Source organism: Clarias gariepinus, chromosome 18, assembly GCF_024256425.1.
Source record: "Clarias gariepinus isolate MV-2021 ecotype Netherlands chromosome 18, CGAR_prim_01v2, whole genome shotgun sequence".
In the NCBI taxonomy this organism is placed as follows: domain Eukaryota; kingdom Metazoa; phylum Chordata; class Actinopteri; order Siluriformes; family Clariidae; genus Clarias; species Clarias gariepinus.
Genome location: NC_071117.1, coordinates 3,288,366 through 3,310,828, shown reverse-complemented (window position 1 = coordinate 3,310,828; position 22,463 = coordinate 3,288,366). Strand labels below are relative to the sequence as shown.

The following is a 22,463-nucleotide window of genomic DNA, read 5'->3' as shown; positions in this document are numbered from 1 at the left end:
TAGTTGAGGTATACTTAAGATGAAAATTACAGGCCTCTCTCATCTATATAAGTGGGAGAACTTGCACAATTGGTGGCTGACTGAATACTTTTTCGTCCCACTGTACGCACACACATACACACACATGATGGGCAATTTGGGAATGCCAATTAACCTAATCTACATGTCTTTGCATGACTGTTGGTGAAAACCAGAGTCCCCGGAGGAAACTCACCAAACACAGGGGGAACATATAAACTCCATGCACACGGACCTGAGGTAGGAACCGAACCCTCAATCCTGGTGCTACACAATTTCCCAATTTAAAACACCATAATCCTATTTTTGTATATAAACTCTATCAAAACATTTAGAGTAAAATATATTTAACTGAAAACAAACTGAAAGCGGCTCCTTTTTCACAGAAAAGCAATGTCAAAAAAAAAAAATTACAATTTTACCCAGACAAATAAAATCGAGAATCCTGGTAGATTTTCATTTCTATAAGAGTATCGGGGCCATGCTCTTTTTATTTTATTTATTTACGTACTCGTATGTAATGTTGGTACAGTATGCCGAGGTAACACTGTACACATAGTCAGGAATTTATGTAGGGCTTGTCAATAATTTAATTGAGCTATTTCTCTTCTTTTCTTTCTATAACTTTTACTTAGAGATGGTGGAATAATTGATTCGGTTATAAATGAAGATTTTTTATTTTTTTTTTGTAAATTCACCTCATCACCACACAAACACCAAAATTACTTTATTTAATTAAATTTTTACATGTTTTTTTTAATAAAGGCAGACTAATTAATAGGTTTATATCTTACTCTGTGTGTGTGTGAGAGAGAGTGTGTGTGTGTGTGTGTGTGCACAAACATAAACACAATCCCATCTTATTTTCCTACTACACTACACAAATCACTACATGTGCCAGCGGTTGCTATGTGCTATTACACACGATCAACCAGATTGGTCTGAATTCCTGATTGACGCGCGGCTCGACCAATGAGCACTGACCGAACGCCCCGTCCGTGACGTCACAACGCCATAAAAGCGGAAGCGTATTTCGCGACTGGAGTAGAGGGAGGGAGAGTCCGAGCCGCCATCAGCATCCAGCGGAGTCATGGTGGACCAGGGACGAACACACACGTAAACCCCGCTTTAATCCGCACTTTATACACTTCATCCTCATCTCAGCGCTCTTACACACAATCTCGTGTACATTACACGTATATCTGAGTGTTTACTGAGGTGTTTTTTGTGTGTTTTTCTCCCACTCTCTATAGATAAATAATGGACGTCTTGTGCACGAGCTCAGTAACGGATCTGTCCATGCACGAGCCCAGGTTACCACTGAAGCAGGAGGGAGTGGATGAGGTTTGGAGCAGTGATTACCAAAAGATAGGGATAAAAATATAACAAACCATGCATGTTTATATTGCAGTGGCTGAAGGATGTGATTTGGTGATGTGTTTATGATTATATGCATTATGATCCATATTGTTATTTTTAGCAGAATGTTTAGAAATTGGTTTATTATTCCCTTTTTCTTTTTGCTCTTAATCTTTTTGCATTGCACAAAATGTAATTGCAAGTAATATCAAAATGAAATATTTTCATGTATACATGGCATTCATATAGTTTTAATATTATTAATTATATTAATTTTATATAAAGTTTAAATTTTATTATATATATTTTTTAAATATCCCTAAGAGCCAGTGCAAAAAATTTTAATTTAACAGCGGTGTTATAATGGTGTGACGCATATGAAAGAAAGTGGCAGAAAAAAATAAACTAAACTACTACTAATAATAATAGTTAAAAATCAGAATAAATTACAGTGGGGCAAAAAAGTATTTAATTAGCCACCAAAGTTCTCCCACTTAAAAAGATGAGAGAGACCTGTAATTTTCATCATAGGTTTACCTCAACTATGAGAGACAAAATAAGACAACAAAAAAATCCATAAAATCACATTGTAGGATTTTTTATGAATTTAATTGGTGAACTCTTTGATAAAATAAGTATTTGGCTCCACGCAAGATCTCGCCCCGTGGAGTCAAAATTATTAAAAGAACTATGAGCAAAAAGCCCATAACCACACGGGTGGACCTAGTGAATGACCTGCAGAGGCCTGGGACCAAAGTAACAAAGGCCACCATCAATAACACACTGCGCCGACAGGGACTCAAATCCTGCAGTGCCAGACGTGTCCCCATGCTTAAGCCAGGACATGTCCAGGCCCGTCTGAAGTTTGCTAGAGAACATTTGGATGATCCAGAAGAGGTTGGGAAAATGTCAGATGAAACCCAAATAAAAAAAAACTTCGTGTTTGGAGGAGAAAGAATGCTGAGCTGCATCCAAAGAACACCATACCTACTGTGAAGTATGGGGGTGGAAACATCATGCTTTGGGGCTGTTTTTCTGCAAAGGGACCAGGACGACTGATCCATGTAAAGGAAAGAATGAATGGGGCCATGTGTTCTGAGATTTTGAGTGAAAACCTCCTATCAGCAAGGGCATTGAAGATGAAACGTGGCTGGGTCTTTCAGCATGACAATGATCCCAAACACACCACCCGGGCAACGAAGGAGTTGCTTTGTAAGAAGCATTTCAAGATCCTGGAGTGGCCGAGCCAGTCTCTAGATCTCAACACCATAGAAAATTATTGGAGGAAGTTGAAAGTCAGTGTTGCCCAGCGACAGCCCCAAAACATCAACAGGAATCGGCCAAAATACCAGCAACAGTGTGTGAAAATCTTGTGAAGACTTACAGAAAACGTGAAGTGGGGGAACTTGCACAATTGGTGGCTGACTAAATACTTTTTTGCCCCACTGTACATGTATACATTAGAGATTTGTGTGTGGGGGGGTGAGGGATTGATTCATTCATGAATTGTTAAATCTTTTTTTGTTTTATTCAAATTTCATTTCACATACACTGTATATGTTTATCTGACCGCTCATGACCTGAAAAATAGTTTTTTTTTTTCAAAAAGAATATAAAGTACAAAATAAGAAAAAAAAATAACAGAGACTTTTTGCTGTAAAATATTTACATTATGTACAGATAATAAAATAAAAGTGCAATACAATGGAATTGGGATATGTGTGGTGATCTATGCATTACCACTCAAATCTATTTAAAAACTATTTTTACATTTATATAATAGAGATGAACTGTTCGTTCAGCCTCAGATATAAATGATTCTGTATCGAGCGCAGAAACTTCAGAGTCACAACAGAAACTCATTTTTATGGCGTTACATGATCAAAAAGTGTTAATTAAAGCCTCAGATCTGCAGATTTTTCTCCAAACTAATTACAAGCGAATTAGTTTCAAACCCACAACATTATCACAAGCGCTAATTAGTCGAAAATCACATGAAGCCCTGCCTGCTTGTAGCCATTCAACCTGTGCATTTAGTGTTGGGTTAAGTTTTGAGACTTTGGAAATGTTTAAGGAAGTTAAACGTCACCTTGTTTAAGGTTTTAATTTACCCCTAAAGCTGTAAGTTTTATAATACTTACACGTTTTCATTTTATTTGGTAGGAGTAAATTATTTACGTTTGCTTAGAATGAATAATTATATTGGTGACGCGCTGCTCAGAAACAATGTAGCTTTGCGCTTAATTTAATTTGAAGTTAAATGTTAAACTCCTGCATTTTGTTTTGTTTAAATGCTGCAGATATAAAACTTTTAACAGATCAAGGTCTTAAAATTATAAAAGACTTTCCCATACAAGAGTATAAAATATTTAAAAGCCTGTTAAAATGGTAGGCTTTTTTATGATTTAAAAAAAAAAATATATATATATATATATGACAATTTATATCCTTAATTTCCACCTTTTACTTTGAAATTAAGACCAATTCAGTAAACAAAAATTGAGGATAAAACAAAAACTAAAAACTTACAGTACCCCTATGCAAACTGGGTACTGGGTGATTTGTGTATTTTATCATTTTCTCCCCAAAATCTTCCTGATTGTTTGGTTAAACTGCACGTGCCATGTATTCTAGCAGCAGGTTAAAACTCGCGTCCCTCCTGTTTCAGATTCCTCATTGTTCTAGCATTAAATCAGTCGCCTTGAGCGATTTCTCAGAGATCACTTTTCATTTTAATGATCGCTCTTCTCCATGTTTTGCAGCCGGAATTTCAGGCTTTTTTATCCGAGTCTTTTCTGTCTAAATCACAACCCCTGTGCACGCTGATGCAACACCACAATGATGGAGCTGGAGACGCACGCCGACCCCGGCACGAAGTAAACGGAGTGATACTCGATATTAAAACAGAACCGGATCTGTCGGATGTCGAAGCCTTTGTCTACAGCGATAATCCTGAAGATTTGTCGACCTCTAAAGACGGGTGGAATTGTAAATCTGAACGGGAGAGCGAGTACACCCTTGAGGAGTGTGATGATGGATGCAATATGCTAACTATCATTAAAATGGAGCCTAACGATGAAGAACTCGGCTTCTGTACCGAACTGCAGGCAAATTCTAAAATGGAATCGATAGAAATATCGAATAGTGAAGAAGAGGAGGAAGAAGAAGAATGTGACATATCACATGAGGATAATGAGGAGGAAAGTCTGACAGGTACGTCAGAGGAATGTGAGAACTAACGCTAACGCACACTCTAACTTATTGTGAAACTGAGAGGTGGAAAAAATCTTACATTTTGGCTATTTAAAGTCAATTCCTGGTGGCGTGTGTATGTGATTATCTTCGATCAATAAACAGACATAAATATTGCTTTATCAAAATACAGTGGAATTTTCCAAATACAGTGGAATTTTGCCACACTTCCTGTTTTTGTGGTGTAATATTTTATTGATCAGGTTGCCATGACGACCCCCTGCTAAACTGATTTAATTAGAAAATGACAAATCCAGCAAGAGGACTATTTTAAAGTTTGATAAGTGATAAATCATGAATATAACTTGCTGTTCTGTGTATACGGTCATGATATTTAATTATTAAGGAAACCCATATACCATTGACCCCCGCGAAGTCGCGGTTCAGAGTTCGGAGCTTCATTTGTTCACTCGTAGAATCTAACTAATGATTGTTTGTGGAAAGCCTCATAATTTCGATAAAACCACAATTATCCAGTGCAACAATATCATTTACAAATTTTGTAATATAAATATTTAACATGAATTCAGCTAAATTTCCATATAAATATAATACTGTGTATTTTTTTTTTGTACTATAGAGCGAACACAAAGAGAAGAGAAACACGGCTTCTGATGGTGCATTATTACCGTATTTATCCTACAATACTGACACCAAAGAAAATGATAGCACATACCAAAGAAAACACACTTGAATGAATAACAGTACATGTACAGTAGGGGGAACATCGGTATTTTGTATTCAGCACTGCGGGAGACAGCAGTACAGTTCTGTACAATACGGGATTACATGTACAGTGGGTAATGTTTTAAGCTGAGTTTGAAGCTTAAAAACTATTAAACAAATAGGTAGACTTTTTGTTTCACAATTTGCAATTTGGTTGCAATTTGTGAAAAAAAAAACTTGGTGAAACCACAAGCACATGAATGAGAAAAATGTTGAAAGGGTGCTCTGGCCATCTCTTACCTTTGAATCCAAGTATTTGAGTAATGTGTTTATATTTATTTTAAATTTAAGTCGATATATTTTGCAACATCCTTGAACCCAACTCTCAAAGTCCCTTTTGAAAATCCCTGATGCTGGGACCACAGTTGGTCTTGCACTGCGCCGCAGAATATTTACTGAGATGACACCATTAGGTGGGCAATTTGCACAGATGGATGAAGTTTAAACCAGCATTGAAGACCAACCACACAGTGTAAGACCATCAATTGCTGCAACAGAGATTTTCAAAAAGGATTCGAAAGTTGGGTTTGACGATGGTGCAGATGCACGGCTTGTGATGGAGACAATATTTAACCACCAGTATCAGTTAATAAAAAGTTCTGCTCACGTTTGCATTATTTGGAGTTTTTGGGAGACAATATGAAGATAAGCTGGAAGGAAGTGATGTTAACGGAAGAATTTGAGGATGGTAGGCCTTTTGGTAAATTTTAATGTAGTGATAAGGATACCAGCATGATCACGAATAAGAGCACCACCATCTCATGGAACTGATATTTCCTGAATATGAAGATGGTAGAAGAGAGGAGATGATCATCTGCCAATATCCTTTTATCAGGTTGAGGCTAAATTGGTTTTCCCGAATGAAATGAGTACATGAGGTAGATGCACTCTGAGAAGATGGACAGGTGAGTGGGATTATGGTGAATGAGTAACAGAGAATAGATAAAATGCTGAATAGATGAAAGAAAAAGTTGCCATTGAGGTTTGTGTAAATGATGATGAAGCTGTGTGGATGGAGTAATGGATGATGAAGTGATGGTTTGATGAGAAGCTGAATGGATGGAAAGAATCATGCGTAAGGGGAGACTGGGTAATGTGACCGAATGAGACATGATGTTTTCATTCATGCCGGTTTCTTAACTTTGTTGTTGTAGGCGAATGCTCCTACCTGCCCTCTGCTAAAGTCTTTAAGCCTTGCTCCGAGTGCGGAAAGATGTTTCCTACTTCATCGTCATACAACAGACACATGCGGATACACAGCGGTGAAAGACCTTTCCAGTGCTCTCATTGCAATAAGACATTTGTTCAGTTCTCTTCATTTAAAATCCACCAAAGGATACACACTGGAGAGAAGCCGTATCCCTGCTCAGAGTGCGACAAAACCTTCAGCCGTATAGACTCTCTCCAACTCCACCAGAGAACTCATACCGGAGAAAAGCCGTACCAGTGCGCTCACTGTCCCAAAACCTTCACTCGCCTACACGTGCTTCAGAACCATCAGAGGACACACACCGGGGTAAAGCCGTATCAGTGCTCGCACTGCGGCAAAACATTCCCACGCCTATGCAGCTTCAAGGTACATAAAAGACGGCATACGGGAGAGAAACCATACTCGTGTGGAACATGTGGAAAACAGTTTGTGGACGCCTCGAATCTAAAGAACCACCAGAGGGTGCACACGAAGGAGCGGCCGTATCAGTGCTCACACTGCAACAAGACCTTCATTCAGCTCGGGCATCTCACCAGCCACTGCAAAAAACACCACAGGTGACTGTGCTCTGACTGTAGGAGGCGCTACAATTCTTTACCATAAGCAACACGTACTTTCATTATCCAGAGTCCAAATGGCTCATGAGTTAATGACTATTTAGTAGATTGTACTGTATGTGGACATATAAATAATAGTCTGATTTAAGTCATACAATCAAAGTTAATTTTCTGAAGCAAGCTCTGACATCAATTAAGTCTATACATCTTTACCATGTATATATTTATTTATACTATATTTTTACCTTTTTTTTTTATCAGATATTATCCAGTAGAATGCATTATGTGCATATTATGTTCTAATGGTGTTGCTCAATGTAAGTTTTTATTTTTTATTTTTTTATTGATTCTACAGTCACTACAGAGATTATTGTAACACTATACACAAGTGTGTAGATTTGATTTAAAATAAAATACATTTACAAATTTGTTGAAATTCCAGTGATTTCAATCTGTAAAAAAAAAATGCCATCTGGTTATTTACAGAAAGTAAAATTTTCATAACATTTAATATAGCGCTTGTATCTACAGTAGCTTGTTACTATGTTGATGGTGATCAGAATTTAAGTATCTAAACTCTAACCAAATATTTTTTACGCACTAATAAAGTGTGATATGAAGGTTTAAGGTAAAATCACAAAATTCCACTCACTGGTAGTTATCTGCTAGTTGTAGTACATTTACAGTACCAGTAAAACATTTGGACACAAGTTTGGATTTATTGTCTACATAAAATAACGCGTGACATTAGGAAATGAAATAAGAACAGTCAGTTGTTATTTTAAGACATGAAGGTCAGCTGTTCTGGAACAGTTCTTGCTAGAACAATATAATGATGAAACTGTCTCTCATGAAGACCTTCCCGGGAAAACAAGACCGAAACTGACCTCTACTGCAGGGAAGTTCATTTAGAGTCACCAGCCTCAGAAATCACCAATTAACAACCAGCACCTCAGATTAGAGCTGTTACTTCTGCTCTGTAAAGCTTCGTAGCAGATATACATCTCAATATCAACTGTTTAAAGGAGATTATTGTGTATTTTGGATAAACACATTCAGTATAGTTTTACAGAGTGGAACGAAATAAATATCAAGAACGATATTGGAGTTAAAAGGGGTGTACAAACTTTTGACATGGTTCAGACCTTCGGGATCTCTGCAAAAAGGCTTCTTTTATTCAGAAGGTAAGACAATGTAGTTTAGCATGAAATATCCTGTCAATAATGTTGAGTTTTTATTTGTTTGTCCTTAATAGTGAAAAAAAAAGTAGGAAATCTTTTTTGTTGTTTTGTTTTATATTTCACACACCCAGTGGGAGGAATGAGACGCATAAGTCATCTGTAACTAGAACCCAGCATCTGATCAACTATATCACAAAAGTTAGATACACAGGATCGATCTAAATAACTAATATTTTTGGCCTTAAACAGTATGATGAGTGACACTTAACCTGGGATACTAAGCTGTTTTTGCCATTGTTTGAAATGCCACCCCCCCCCTTTCTAAATTATTATTCATGAAACATAATAAGAGTAAAAAGCAATTTATTAACCATTTGCTACAGTATTTTTATTTAACATCCCACACAGCACCAGTGTTAAAAGCAGGATGTTACAGTAGTTTGAGTTCATGTGCTGTTTGTGAGGTAGCGTCTTGAGTTCATGTGCTGTTTGTGAGGTAGCCTCAGGTTGGAATTTATTTAATGCTTGCCATAAATTTAAATGAAATATCAAATGACAGTAAAAATATATAAACCCTTAAAAACCGATCTACATGCATCTGCACTAACAAACTATGGTACTCATATTACAAATATAAAATGGAATTTCTAGTGTATTTTTGGGTCAGTTTACATTTACACGTAACAGTGTTTGTTTGTTTTTCTCCTGAATGAAGCCGACTCCAAATATGTAAGATGAAGCCTTTCACTTCAGATTGTTGATAGTCATAGTCACCGGACCATGACAATTTACTCCAGAAATAACCAGAGCTTGGATGTTGCTTGTCCTATCAGCTGAGATGGTCAGTGAGACTCCAGCAGCCTGAGAGGAAGAAGACGAGGAAGATTCACCATCCACACCACCTGTCTGGTCTTTGTCTGGACAGAGAGAGAGAGAGAGAGAGAGAGACGCAGAGAAGGAGAGAGTTAATACCTAACTTTTATTCATTTAGGGTTTGGAAGTAAATAAAAGTTTAGTTTCTATTACCAGGTTTTGTAAACACAATAGTTAAAATTTTAGAATTAAATTAAAAAAAGTTTTAGAATGTATGACCTTCTTTGTCTGTGCACAGCGATTAATTTATCTATTCAAGTTCTCGATTTATATTCTCCTATATTTTATTGGATGCATTCATTTGGAGAAATTTGAGTTTTTTAGATGTGTTGTGAGAACAGCTCTACACTGGGGTGTGTGTCCACTCACAGTACAGAAGCACTAACCTCTGTAGAGATGTCATGGTCTAACACCGAACATTACATGTATTGGACATTATCTGTGAAATCAGCATTTTATAAATTATTATTATTATTTTAATATAACTTTTACTTCCTTCCACATTACCCTTCAGTTTCTCCTCCAGGTCCATGGAGAGGTGATTCTGTCCTTTGTCTTTCAGAACCTTTACAGTGATGTCGGCAGTTTCTGCTGGTCCATACTGGTTCACCATCAGGTCCGCTACATTAATCTGGTTAGCTTTCTCCAGTTTACTGCAGGGAATGAGTTCAAAACCATCCGCCATGGTACGTGTCAGGGACGATTTAAACCAGGAAGTTCCGGTTCAGAGAGCGGTCGCGCGCTGGACGGACCAATCGGTGGCCGCGTTACAGCACGCACTCGATGACGCAGACTGGGACTTTTATTTTATTTTGTCATTTTTTGTGTGTGAATTTTCCTTGATAAACAAATAATCTCTCTCTCTTTTTTTTTTTTTTTGCATTTCCAACACGTTACACAGAAACCTGTCAATCAGCGTCAGGAGTTGGTCTATACTGCGGTTTTTTTTTTACCTTTGTATTTATTTATTTTTTTTATTAAAGTACAAAATGTGCATACAACAAAATAGCATTAATTGTATACAAAAACCGACAAAAATCAACCACAAAATACAAATTAAAATACAAAAATCAAACATTTTAAGAAACATAAAACAAAAAATAATAAAATAAGATTAATGATACAATTACAATAAATTATACATTACAAGCCATTTAAACAATTTTAGTGCATTTCGGTTTTCCATTTCACTAGGAGCATCTGAGGGAAATTTTAGGTCATTTTTAAATATCATGAGCAGAGGAGGAGATTTAAAGTATCTGCATTAATGAATGTAGAATTTTGCTAACAAAATAATATTATTAACCAGATCACACGAAACAGAGCACTCTTTGGTTATCCCGTACACAATATTTTGTAAAGTAAAAGCAAAATTATCATCTACTACACCCTTTTCTTCCAGCCAGTTCTGCAGTGTTTTCCAGAAAAAGAGAGAATAATTACATATTAAAAAATATATCTTCTGTATCTTCGGGTGAGTGTCGACATAGATGACGAGGCATATTTCTAAAATTAAATCTTAAATGTACTGTAGCAGTTTATTGGAAGGATATCATTTAATATTTTAAAGTGTGTTTCTTTAACTTTGGGAGCAAGAGGAAATTTTCAATAGATTGTTCTTAAATATTTGACTGTATTTTTATCAATTGTATGAATTAAAGAATTTCTTGATACTTGAAAGGGGTAGCATGACCGAATAATTGTTTGTCTTATACGTTTGTTAGTGCAAAGTTTACTATTTATTTCAATATCATCAACATATAATGAGGGAAGAACAGCATTAAGTTTGGAATAAGAGAGGGAACATCTCATTAACATCTTTATACCTGAAGGTATTGCATTAATAAGAGTAAAGAACTGTTTTGGATAACAGGCAACACTCTAAAAAATGATTCTGTGGCCTTGTAAATTTCACAGTTATAAAAAAGTTATGTTACCTTAATAAAATCTCTAAAAGTCACATACATGATTGTTTGAGTTAGACAAATCAAAATAAATGCCTAAAAAAACAATTATTCATTTTGTCTTAAATTTACACTATAATTTAAGTTTACTTCACTAGTAAAAATCAGTATTTGACTAACTGAATTATATTTTTAACATGCACTTAATATTTTTTAATACATTTAAATCAAAATATCTGTTAATGGAGTAATTGTACTGATTAGTTTCAAGAACTACATAATATAAATTATTCCAACTCAATATTCTTTATTTTTAACAACAAAAACTTAAATAATTGAGTAAATTGCCCTGTGCAAGTGCTCATGGGAAGTCTGGTGTAACATCAGAGACAAGAAGGCTGTGAGGATGTGAGAATGGACATGAAGCACCTGGAACATTCTGGAACATTCCTTACAAATCCTGGTGAGTAAACAGCACAAGTTACTGTAATAATGACTCTGTCTGCCTGCACACACAACTTTATAGGCAGTGTTGCCAACTATTTTCAACGGAAAGTAGCTAAAGTCTGCTCGAAAAGTCGCCAAATGTCGCTAGATGACGTCATGCGTGTATTTGCATATTGATGACGTAATTACGTCGTATTTGCATTTTGCGTGTTTTCCCTAATCCTTCCTCATATAATTATGTGTCCAATATAATTATGAACTTAAGCTTTGTAACAGTGAGTAATATAAGTGCATCGGAGGAAAAAAAATAAATAAGAAAAAAAGAAAATGGTCAAATGAAATAGTTTATTTCAAGCAAAAAAGAAGCAGGTAAGTGATAGGTCCGTTGCAACACCGATCAGAGCAGACACAGGGAGATGAGTAACTGTACCGGGAAAGCAAGACCTCGTGCTTACAGGACAGTATTGGCGACATTTGGAAACTTGCTAAGGTTTGTCCAGAAGTTGCTAGATTTGTCACTAGGCGCTTTAAAAAAAAAAATAAAAAATGCGGATTTGCGCATGGGCAATTCATTGGCAATCAAGACTCGTAGGAGTGAGCATCTCCTGCTGTAACTGCAGCTGGGGGGGTGTTGACTCCTGCTAGAGGACAGGCCTGTCTGTGAGTGCTTTGGGACGGGGGAGGGGCCAGCGGCGGCAGCTGCTGTGGCAAGTTGAGGAGAGTCAGTACAGACACATTGGAGTCTCCAAAAGTCTCCAGTAACACAAGAAAAAGTCGCCAGATTTGTCGCTAGTCGCTTTTTAAAAGAAATGTCGCTAGAGGGATTTGAAAAGTCGCTAAATATAGCGACAAAGTCGCTATGTTGGCAACACTGTTTATAGGGTGTGAGTTACTGTTCTAAATCCTGTCACAGCCGAGCTCCAGAGCTAACGATAGCTAGCAACAGGCCAGTCCTGGGGTTCAGTGTGATTTAGCTTGTTTGTTCCAACCACCAAACTGCTCAGCTAAAGCGGCATTAATACAGACACTTAAAATCTGGTGTAAAAGGAGAGATTTAACACCAAGCAGCAGCGCGTGCATTTCTGGGTTTCTCGGTGTAAACGGCGGCGGTTGGGCCGCAATATTTGAATTTCTCCCGCCAAATGCGCTGATTTTGCGCAGCCAACCGCCACTGTGGCGAGGATATAAAACTAACATGTTCAAATAATTACCGCATGTGTACCGGTCCACCTCACACACTGAACCGCGAGTCTGCTCGTTCACTCCGACACTTTAAGGAGGAAACGCGGACCAAATCCGGTTTAAACAGCAGAAATGAGGTGCAGTGTCCGGGTTCTGGCAGTGTTTTATCCGTTACTGTATATGAGTATTTTTAACATGATTAAACACTGAGCACGCAGCAGCAGATGTTATAAATAAATGTGCTAAGTACTGTACTAATAACTAAAACTATGAAATATAAAGATTAAGTGAAAATACAACATTTCTGTCAGAATTAGAATTGGGAGAAAGTAATATGAAATTAAAATATTGAAGTGAAACAATATGTATGTTCTGATATGTAAGTAAAAGAACCTAAAACTGATTGATTTTGTGTGTGTGTTTGTGTGAAACATGTTATATATTTTCTATATCTCTTTCACAGCACCAACACCACTAATGAAGAGAAGTTGAATGGAGATAAAACAGGAGGTAAATATCAACTTTTTTAAATGTTACAGAAGTATTAAATGTGTAACCATTGAATCAAAGATAGAAATAGACTATTAGTCCAAAAAGTATGTATTTAAACGGAAGTACTATTTTACCAGTCTGGTAGACTTTATAGTAACAGTCACACTTGTACTTACTTGTATACTATTGTTCCTTTTTCAGGTGCCAGCATTATGGGATGGCGGTGTAAGCTCTGCACATTTGTCGTATCATCAAAAGGAATTCCGATCATTACCGAGTGAAGCACGGTACTGTTGGTCATGGATATTTAGTGTCCTGTCTTCATTTAGACTGTCATTGCTTCTTTAAGACCTGAGAAGGTCTGCACACACATTTGTATGGATCCCACAGTTTGCAGGAAACTGAAGTGTGAAGGTGTGCAATCTTTCAGATGTAAAATGTGACTCATTAGATTCTAATACAAAAGTCTACTTTCCACATGTTAACTGTATAATACTTGTGGCAGGAGTATTGTTTCTGAAACTGTTTACTAATAACGTAAATCCAGCTCTCTGTTTATGATCTTGTTACATGTCATTTGCAAAGTAAACCAGGTTGAGTTTAGACTTCATGTCTTGTCAAATTTGGCAAATAAATGTTTAATCAAAATGAAAATGTGTGTATTGTTTCTTTCATTCAGTTAAAACATTTAGTAAATGTAGCACATTTGTTTATTAAATAATAGTATAATTTTAAGTATCTTTTACCTTCCATTTCAATTATATCTACTCAATTATTTTACTCATTTTCACTTTTCCTTAACTTCTAATTTTCATTACATTTACTCAATTTTGTACATCATTGTACTAAATATAGTTATTCAGGTTTACTTAATTTTTTTACTGACTTGTACTCAATTCATGAAGTATATTTTACATGATTTTTATATTTTTTTTATATTTACTCAATATTTTTAAGTGTAAAAATGTTTCACCAAAAAAATTGAGTACAGCACAGTTTTATTTTTTAGAGTGAAATCCATGTTTTCGAGTGAGCTAGCAGTTGTAGTCTAGAATATTACAACCATTATCCTTTAGATCCAGTATTGACCAGATATTTCTATTAGCCCAGTCCTCATAAAATAGGGATTTATTTCTGTGTAAAATGTACCGTACTTTCCGGACTATAAGCCGCGACTTTTGTTACACAATTTCAACCCTGCGGCTTATGCAGAGATGCGGCTAATGTATGCATTTTTTTCTAACGGCCGCCAGGGGCGCTCGAGCAGAAAAGGTAAGAGTGAGACATGTGTTGTCGAGGAAGACGCAAGTCACAACCGCTAATAAACACCATAGAAGAAGAAATTTAACGTACGGTAACTTCGCGCGCTTTGTACATGAATAAAATTAGCATAAGCCTACCCTCATCATGGAAAATGCAAAAAGAAAAGCATATTACGCAGCTTTCAAGGTAAAAGTAATCGAGCTGGCCGATAAAGATGGAAACAGAGCTGCAGCACGTAAATTTCGCATAGATGAGTCGATGGTGAGACGCTGAAAACGGCAGCGGGAAGAACTGGAGCAATGTAAAAAGTCGAAAAAAAGAAAGAAAAGTTAAGTTATGTTATTAAAACATTGAAAACTCTTTTTGTGTACCGTCTTTCTTTGTAAATATCCCATGTTTCAATGTGGGCACATGCGGCTTATAGTCAGGTGCGGTTTATTTATGTACAAAATGGTTTTTCCTTTAAAATATGTACTAGGTGCGGCTTATAGTCAGGTGCGAGTTATAGTCCGGAAATTACGGTATTTGTTATTCCAAATAGGAGTCTTGTGGGGTGTAAAATTGTGTGTGCGCGCCAATTTCCAACATAATAAGACTTGTTGGTGAAATGCTGGTAGCTTCACTGGAAGTTTGGGTAAATCATAATCACATCTGAGAAGAAAAGGAATACCTACCAATTTACAAAATAACGCTGAAGGTACTGTGTACCAAAAGCTCTCAGTATTACCTAAAAACAATATGTTCTAATTCAATTACATTCAAACCACCTTCTTCGTATGATTTAATAATATCTGATTTTTTAATGTAATGAGTTTTGTGTCTCCAAATAAAGTTGTAAATTTTTTGTTTGGATGTTTTTATAAAATCTGATGAGGGTGCCAAAGCAAGAGCTGGATAGATTAGTCTCGATAAATATTCCAGTTTAGAGAGAAGGATCCTACCAAAAATTGATATGTCTCTCTGCAACCAGCAATTCAAGATTGTATTGGCTTTGTGTAGCTTTTTATAAAAATTTTCTTTCCTGCTAATTTTCAAATCTTTGGAAATTAAAATGCCTAGATATTTCACTGTCTCTTTAACTGGAATATTATATATTGTCGTAGATTGACTGGAGTGTAGGGCCATAAGTTCACATTTATTTAAATTTAGTTATAGGCCTGACGCCTGACAGAATGAATTAATTAATGAGATAGCCAGGGGAATTTGATCTTTGTTTTGTAAAAATAGTGTAGTATCATCTGCTAGTTGAGTAATTGCTAAAGTTTTTCCAAATATGTTTAATTTTTTCACTGATAAATCACGATTCACTACAATGGATAGCATATCTGCAGCTAAAATAAATAAAAGAGGAGATAAAGGGCATCCTTGCCTTATTCCACGGCCAATCTGAAATCTTTGTGTAGTACCAAAAGGGAGAGAAATTTAACTATTCATATCCCTGCAGATCATTTTTATAGAACTGATAAATTTCTCACCAAATCCAAAGAATTGTAAAGATTTAAAAAGAAAATTATGTTCTATCATATCAAAAGCCTTTTTAAAGTCCAAAAATAAAATAAATCCATCCTCCTTCATCAAGTGACTGTATTCCACCAAGTCCAACACCAACCTTATATTATTATGAATAGACCTCCCTTTAAGAAAGCCTGATTGTGACTCACTAATTAAGTTATTAATGCCCACTTTTAATCTATTAACATATATATGCGAGAAGATTTTATAATCATTATTGAGCAATGTGATTGGGCGAAAGTTATCCACATATCTCAGATCTTTCTCTGGTTTAAGGATTAATGTAATCAACCCTTGATTCATATTGGGGCCTAAAGATCCATCTTCAATAGATTCTGTAAAAGACTTAAATAATAATTACTTAAAAGAATTATTAATAATAAACCAAAAGAATTTATAAAAATTAGCTGTGAGTCCATCAGGGCCAGAGGCTTTGTTTACCTTAAGGTTTTGAACTGCTGCATCAAGTTCTTCAATACGCAAGTCAGCATCACAGTGATTTTTCCAATCATCATCAATGTGGGGAATGAAATTTTTTTAATTTTATCTAAAAAATTATTACACTCTATTGGGAGGAAGTTGGGAAAATCTTGGTCACTGTAAAACTTATAGATTTCCTTGCTGATTAGAGTAGGATCTGTGCAATCATTATCATTAATTATTAGTGAAAGAATTGAGTTATATGACTGTCGTCTTTTTTCTAATCTACAAAAATAGGATATACTTTTCTCACCTTTTTCTATCCACTTAGCTCTAGAGCGTATAAATGCACCATTGGCTTTCTAAATGTAAAGACTGTCAAGTTCTGAATGTAGAGAGATCATTCTGCTTTTAGTTCCTGCTGTCTTCTTACTTTGGCGAGAATGCAGACTGGGACATGTTCAAAAAACAGCTCCGATGATGACGTCAGCATGTTTTTACGTAAGCGGTTGTGGGATTCATTGGGAAACTAGCGGACGATACTGTGGAGAAAAAGACTATTAGAACGTTTCCCTACCAGAAGCCGTGGGTGGATAAAACCATCCGCGACGCTCTGAGATCTCACACCGCGGCCTACAACACGTGTAATATATTTTTATAGGAGGTGGCTTAGGAAGAGAGAGACAATAGACACGTACTCTGCAAGCTTACTTATTTTACTAGAACTTACACTTCAGAACAGTTCACACACGTAACACCAGGGGCGTGGTTTACTTTAGTAAAGGTCAATCATCACATCTATTACACTCCTCCCCTTTTAGATTTGAACCTTCAATTTCACATAAACACCTTTTTTTCTACATCAACCCATTAGCAAGAAAAAAAAATATATATAACTTATAAATTCAATCTATTCGGTGCAGTAGGAAACCTCTGAGGGCATCTGCGAACAGTTCCCACAACAGGTGTTGCACCACCTGGATCCTGTGCTATCAAGTTCTCTGTGTTGTCAGGGCTCTTAGGCTCCAGGATTTGCGTGTAACAGTCCCCAGTGGTAGGAACGTTCGACTTATCACTGTTGTCATCAGTGACAGTTGAGTTCGGGATCTCTGACACACCATGCGTGGGGGGGACCTACTGCAGCGTTTCTTGACAACATATGGTCCACGTGCACCGTGCGCCTTCTGTGACCCTCCTGCACAAGATAACTTACAGGACCCTTCCGCTCGATCACTGTTGCACTCAACCATTTCTCCTGTCCTCCTCTGAAATTCCGGACTCGTATTGGCTCTTCCTCCACAAAAGATCTAAGGACTTTTTTTCCCTCATCATGTTATCTCTTTTGTTCCTGCTGTTTTTCGTGAATTGACTTTGCTAGATCAGGCTTTAACAGTAAAAAACGTGTTCGGATTTGATGCTTTAGAAACAGCTCCGCTGGTGTTTTTCCAGTCACGGTATGAGGTGTACTATGATACATTATCAAAAAATTTGCCAACTTGTGCTTAAGTGAAAACACCTGCTTGCTCTGTTGTCCGCAAACACTTTTCAGGAGTGACTGTTTCAGTATCTGAAGAGATCTTTCTGCAGCACCGTTAGAGGCCGGGTGGTAGGCAGGAACTCGTGTATGTTTTATTCCATTTCCTTTTAGGAAATCCGTGAACTCTGCGGACACTAGTTGCGGCCCGTTATCTGTGACCACCTCTTCTGGTATCCCATAAGCTGCAAAAAACCCTCGGAGAGCATCAATTGTAAGTGAGGAGGTAATTGATGCCATTGGTACAACCTCTAACCATTTTGAATGGCTGTCCATCACTACTAGGAAAAACTGCTTGTCTTTTTCTGCAAAATCAATGTGGATTCTCCGCCATGGCCTTTCAGGCCATCTCTACGGATGAAGACAGCAGCTACAGCTGCGCACTCTCTCTTCAAGGCAGCCATCTAATCCTGGCCACCACTGAATACTACGAGCAAGGGCCTTCATCCGGCAGATTCCGGGGTGCTCATGGTGCAGTTCGTCCAGTAGTCTTGATCGATATTTGGGAGGAACTATAACACGCATTCCCCACAAAGCACAACCTTGATCCTTCGACAATTCATGTCTACGTGTGAGGTATGGCTTTAGATTTTCCTCCAACATGTAATTTGGCCAGCCATTTAAAGTATAACTCCACACTTTGCATAGTGTGGGATTTTTCCGTGTTGCTTGGGCTATGTCTCTTGCTGACACTGGAAGGTCATCCACCTGGGAAAAGTAAAACACACTTCCTTCTTCCCCAGTACCGTCTTTCACCTCTGTTGGCAGCCTGGACATTGCGTCCGCATTCATGTAGTCAGCTGATTTCCGATACTCAATGTCGTAATTATAAGCCATTAGCACTAATGCCCATTACTGCATTCAAAGAGCTGCCAGAGTTGGTATGGCTGCCTTTGGCCCAAGAATTGCCAGTAGAGGCTTGTGGTCAGTTATTAGTGTAAATTTTCTTCCATAGATGTATTTATGGAATTTCCTTACTCCATTCTATTTGAGCATACTTTTTTTCGGTTTCAGTCAACGTGCGAGATGCGAACGCTATTGGACGCTCTTCTCCATTGTCCATAATGTGCGAGATCACAGCGCCCACCCCATAAGGTGAGGCATCACACGCTAATTTCAGGTCGGTTGCCATCATAATGCACCAGCACCATGCTACCAAGCAGCAGCTGTTTCGCGTCCCCAAAAGCCCTAAGTAGCAAGCCAGCTCCATGGTTGCTTCTGTTTAAGCAGATTATGTAAAGGCTGAAGCCTACTGGAGAGATTTTGCATGAAACGACCATAATAATTTAGAAGGCTCAAAAAAGATCGTAATTCAGTGACATTATTTGGTTTTTGGCGCATTTACAATTGCTGCTACCTTTTCGTCAGTAGGGTGAAGTCTCTCTTTATCAATGTGGTTCCCCAAATACTCAACGCTGCTTTGCATAAACTGACACTTGGAAAGTTTTACTCTGAGGCCATACTTTTCCAGCCTCGCCAACACTTCGTCTAGTTTCCTAATATGCTCCTCGTTTGTGCTGGCAGTGACACGGATGTCATTCAGGAAACAGGTAACATGATCTAGCCCTTGAAGGATTTGATCCATGATGGCCTGAAAAATAGAAGGAGCACTGGCCACTCCATAACTCAGATGATGGTACTTGTACAAGCCCCTATGAGTATTAATGATGAGGTACTTCTCTGAGTTCTAAACCAGTTTTAATTGCTGATAAGCATGCGCCAAGTCTAGTTTGCTAAACAATGTTCCCCCTGCCAGCTTAGCGAACAAATTCTCTGAGTTGGGTAAACGGATACGTTTCTTCCTCCAAGTTCTGATTAATAGTGACATTATAGTCACCACAGATGCAAAGGGACTTGTCACTTTTAGGCACGACTACAATTGGCGCTGTCAGTCACTTCTGTCAATTTTGGCCTGCCTTCTCCAGCCTATCCAGTTCTTTTCCCACCACTTTTCGTAACGCATAAGGAACAGGTCTAGCTTTCTGAAAAATCGGTGTTGCCTCAGGACGTACTCTGATAGTTGCTTTGTCAGAAAAAACCTCTGTGTGTCGTCTCAGCACAGCTTTTACTGCTGGGTCAGAAGCCACTCCGCTTTCTCGACATTGAAAATGTTTGGCCAATCTTGGTGAATTTTCTCTAACCAGTTCCGGCCCAGCAGGGCTGGTCTTTCCCATTTGACAATGACCAATGGCAGTGTCTTATTTTGCCTCTCATACTGCACTGGCACAACAACGGATCCCAGCAATGGAATTCTCTCACCTGAATAGGTAATGAGCTGCATGCTGGTTTTACTTAACGGAAGGTGAGACAGAAACTCCTTGTAAGCCCGTTTTGACATCAGTGACACAGCTGCTCCTGTGTCAAGCAGCATGTCCATGCACTTTTCATCCAATTTCACATTCACCACAATTCCTTTCTTTCCGTCTGAGGTTGTACATATTGTATATACACCAAAGAACTCATCTTTTCCTTCATTACAGCTATTTGTTTCCACATACTGTGTCTGTGCGGCTGCTCTTTTATTTCTACATGCTCTAGCAATGTGTCCGATTTTGTTAAACACATGACATTTCTCATTTTTGAATCTGCAGTTTCTAGCATAATGTTTCCCAGCACATCTGTAACATTTATTACTTTCTTCTTGTCTCTGTTTCCGGTATTTTCCTTTTTCAGCATTATCTCTTAAACTTCCCTTTTCCTCTCTTATGAAAAAGTTGCTTCATTCACAGCATTTACTGACTGTAAGTCCTTTGTTTTACTCGCAATTTCCAGCATGTTACTCGATGCAAGCTCCATGGATGACGCAATTTCACAAGCCTGGTTAAACGTCAGATCCATTTGAATGAGCAGTTTGCGTTGCATCGACTCTGCATTGAGTCCACTCACAAATCTGTCTCTGAGCTCATCATTCAAATACTGCCCAAATTCACGGCTCACTGATAGCTGCCTCAAAGCCACGATGTAATCCGCCATGGATTCACCTTCCTTTTGGTTTCGTTTCTGAAATTTAAAACGCTCCGCGATCACTAATGGTTGCAGTCTGTAATGCGCTAGCAACGCTGCTTTCAGTTCGTTGTACGTCATTTCACTCGGCTTCGTAGGTGTGACTAGATTCTTTAACAGTCCCTTTGTCCCTGCCCCGATCACGGAGAGAAACACACTAACCTTTTTCTCACTCGCGATGTCATTTGCCAGCAGCCACTGCTCAAAACGCTCGATGTACGACTCAAAATCCTCCTTTGCTTACTTGTACTCATCCACACGGCCAAACTGCATCGCTGCTATCTTAGCTACGTTGTTACCGGCTTTCCACTTGTGCTTCGTTCCTTTTTACTTTTACGACAAGTGCAACACATGAAACTTTAACAAACACTGTTAAGAACATCATCACTGTAGGCTACTTACCTGAAAAAGATTTTTTTTTTAAATAATCCAAGTTGATGAAAGTAACGGAGAGTGTGAGTCGTCTTACAGCACACAGTAAACATGAATCTGACAGTATAGTCTCACTTTTATTTCCTTCTAAATTAGAACACTTCCTACTTTGAGCTGTAAGTTCATTTGGTAAATAAGTATGTTTTAATCATGACAAAAAATATAGACATAAAATGTATGTTGTTAATGAAAATTAAATTAAAGTGTAATTAAAACTAAGGCAGTTATTTAACAATCAACTTAATAATTAAGGTGATATTTAATCATTTAACTATTTAATATTTTTTTTATATTAAAGGTTTTTGTCTCGATTTCTGAATAGACATTTAAACATGGTTAAAAACTGACATGAAAAAGTGAGAGACTAAATGCACAGAAAAATTCACACACATATTGGAAAGAACTTTTCAATCCATTCACGTTAAAGGTTAAGTTGCTGAAACTGAATAAGATTTAAATGAACATTTGACTTCTTGAACCCGCCTCAATTTCTGTCATTGTACACAAGCTGCGTTCCCAAAATCTTCAACTAGAGCTAGCATTCTAACTAATGTAATCAACTGCTTAAAGTAACAGAATAAAGACACAAAGTTATACTTCTTATAATTATAGAATTATCATAACATGTGCATGTAACGACGTGCGGGTCGCGCGAGGGGCAGAGCATGAACTGGTCAGGATGGGGTCAGAGCTGCATTTTATGACCGCACTTCATGTGATCATTAGGTAGCACCAGTAAGGTATCAGGGGCAAAGAAAAGACAAAGCAAAAGAAATAATAAAATAAAAGAAAGAAAGAAAAGACAGACAGCCAGAGAAAGTGCGCTGTTTAAAGGCAAAGCCCCGGCCTCTTCCTGTCTAAGACGCCGGCAAAAGAGAGTAAGAGAGAGAGAGAGATTGATAGTGCAAAGTACAAATTCTCTCTAATAAATTCTCGGTAAGGGCAAAGGCACCGAGAGTCCCGTCCGTTCTCGCGCAGACGGTGGAGCTCTGTTTATTTTGTGTTTTCAGTTTTCTTTAATTTCCTTTTGTGTTTCTAATTAATAATCCCACGCCATCTGCAAACGGGAAGGTCTTCATAAGCCTCTCACAAACTCCT

At 37.6% G+C, this 22,463-nt stretch overlaps 1 protein-coding gene and 1 long non-coding RNA gene across 3 annotated transcripts; both read left to right on the top strand.

The window, feature by feature from the left end:
* Positions 1-1,064: 1,064 nt before the first annotated feature.
* Positions 1,065-7,495, top strand: LOC128506207 (zinc finger protein 79-like). Of its 2 annotated transcripts, none has more exons than XR_008355695.1 (4): positions 1,065-1,134; positions 1,272-1,362; positions 4,140-5,246; positions 6,510-7,495. XR_008355695.1 is itself a non-coding variant. In XM_053476544.1 (4 exons), exons 2-4 carry the CDS (start codon positions 1,279-1,281, stop codon positions 7,124-7,126), a joined length of 1,152 nt encoding a protein of 383 aa, XP_053332519.1. In that variant the 5' UTR covers positions 1,065-1,134; positions 1,272-1,278; the 3' UTR covers positions 7,127-7,495. The 2 variants fall into 2 exon arrangements, 1 of the variants encoding a protein (XP_053332519.1); XM_053476544.1 differs by having other exon boundaries at positions 4,140-4,590.
* A 346-nt stretch (positions 7,496-7,841) lies between these two features.
* Positions 7,842-8,868, top strand: LOC128506915 (uncharacterized). Its single transcript, XR_008355761.1, has 2 exons — positions 7,842-8,767; positions 8,800-8,868. It is a non-coding gene; the product is annotated as an uncharacterized LOC128506915 (long non-coding RNA).
* The last annotated feature ends 13,595 nt before the right edge of the window (positions 8,869-22,463 follow it).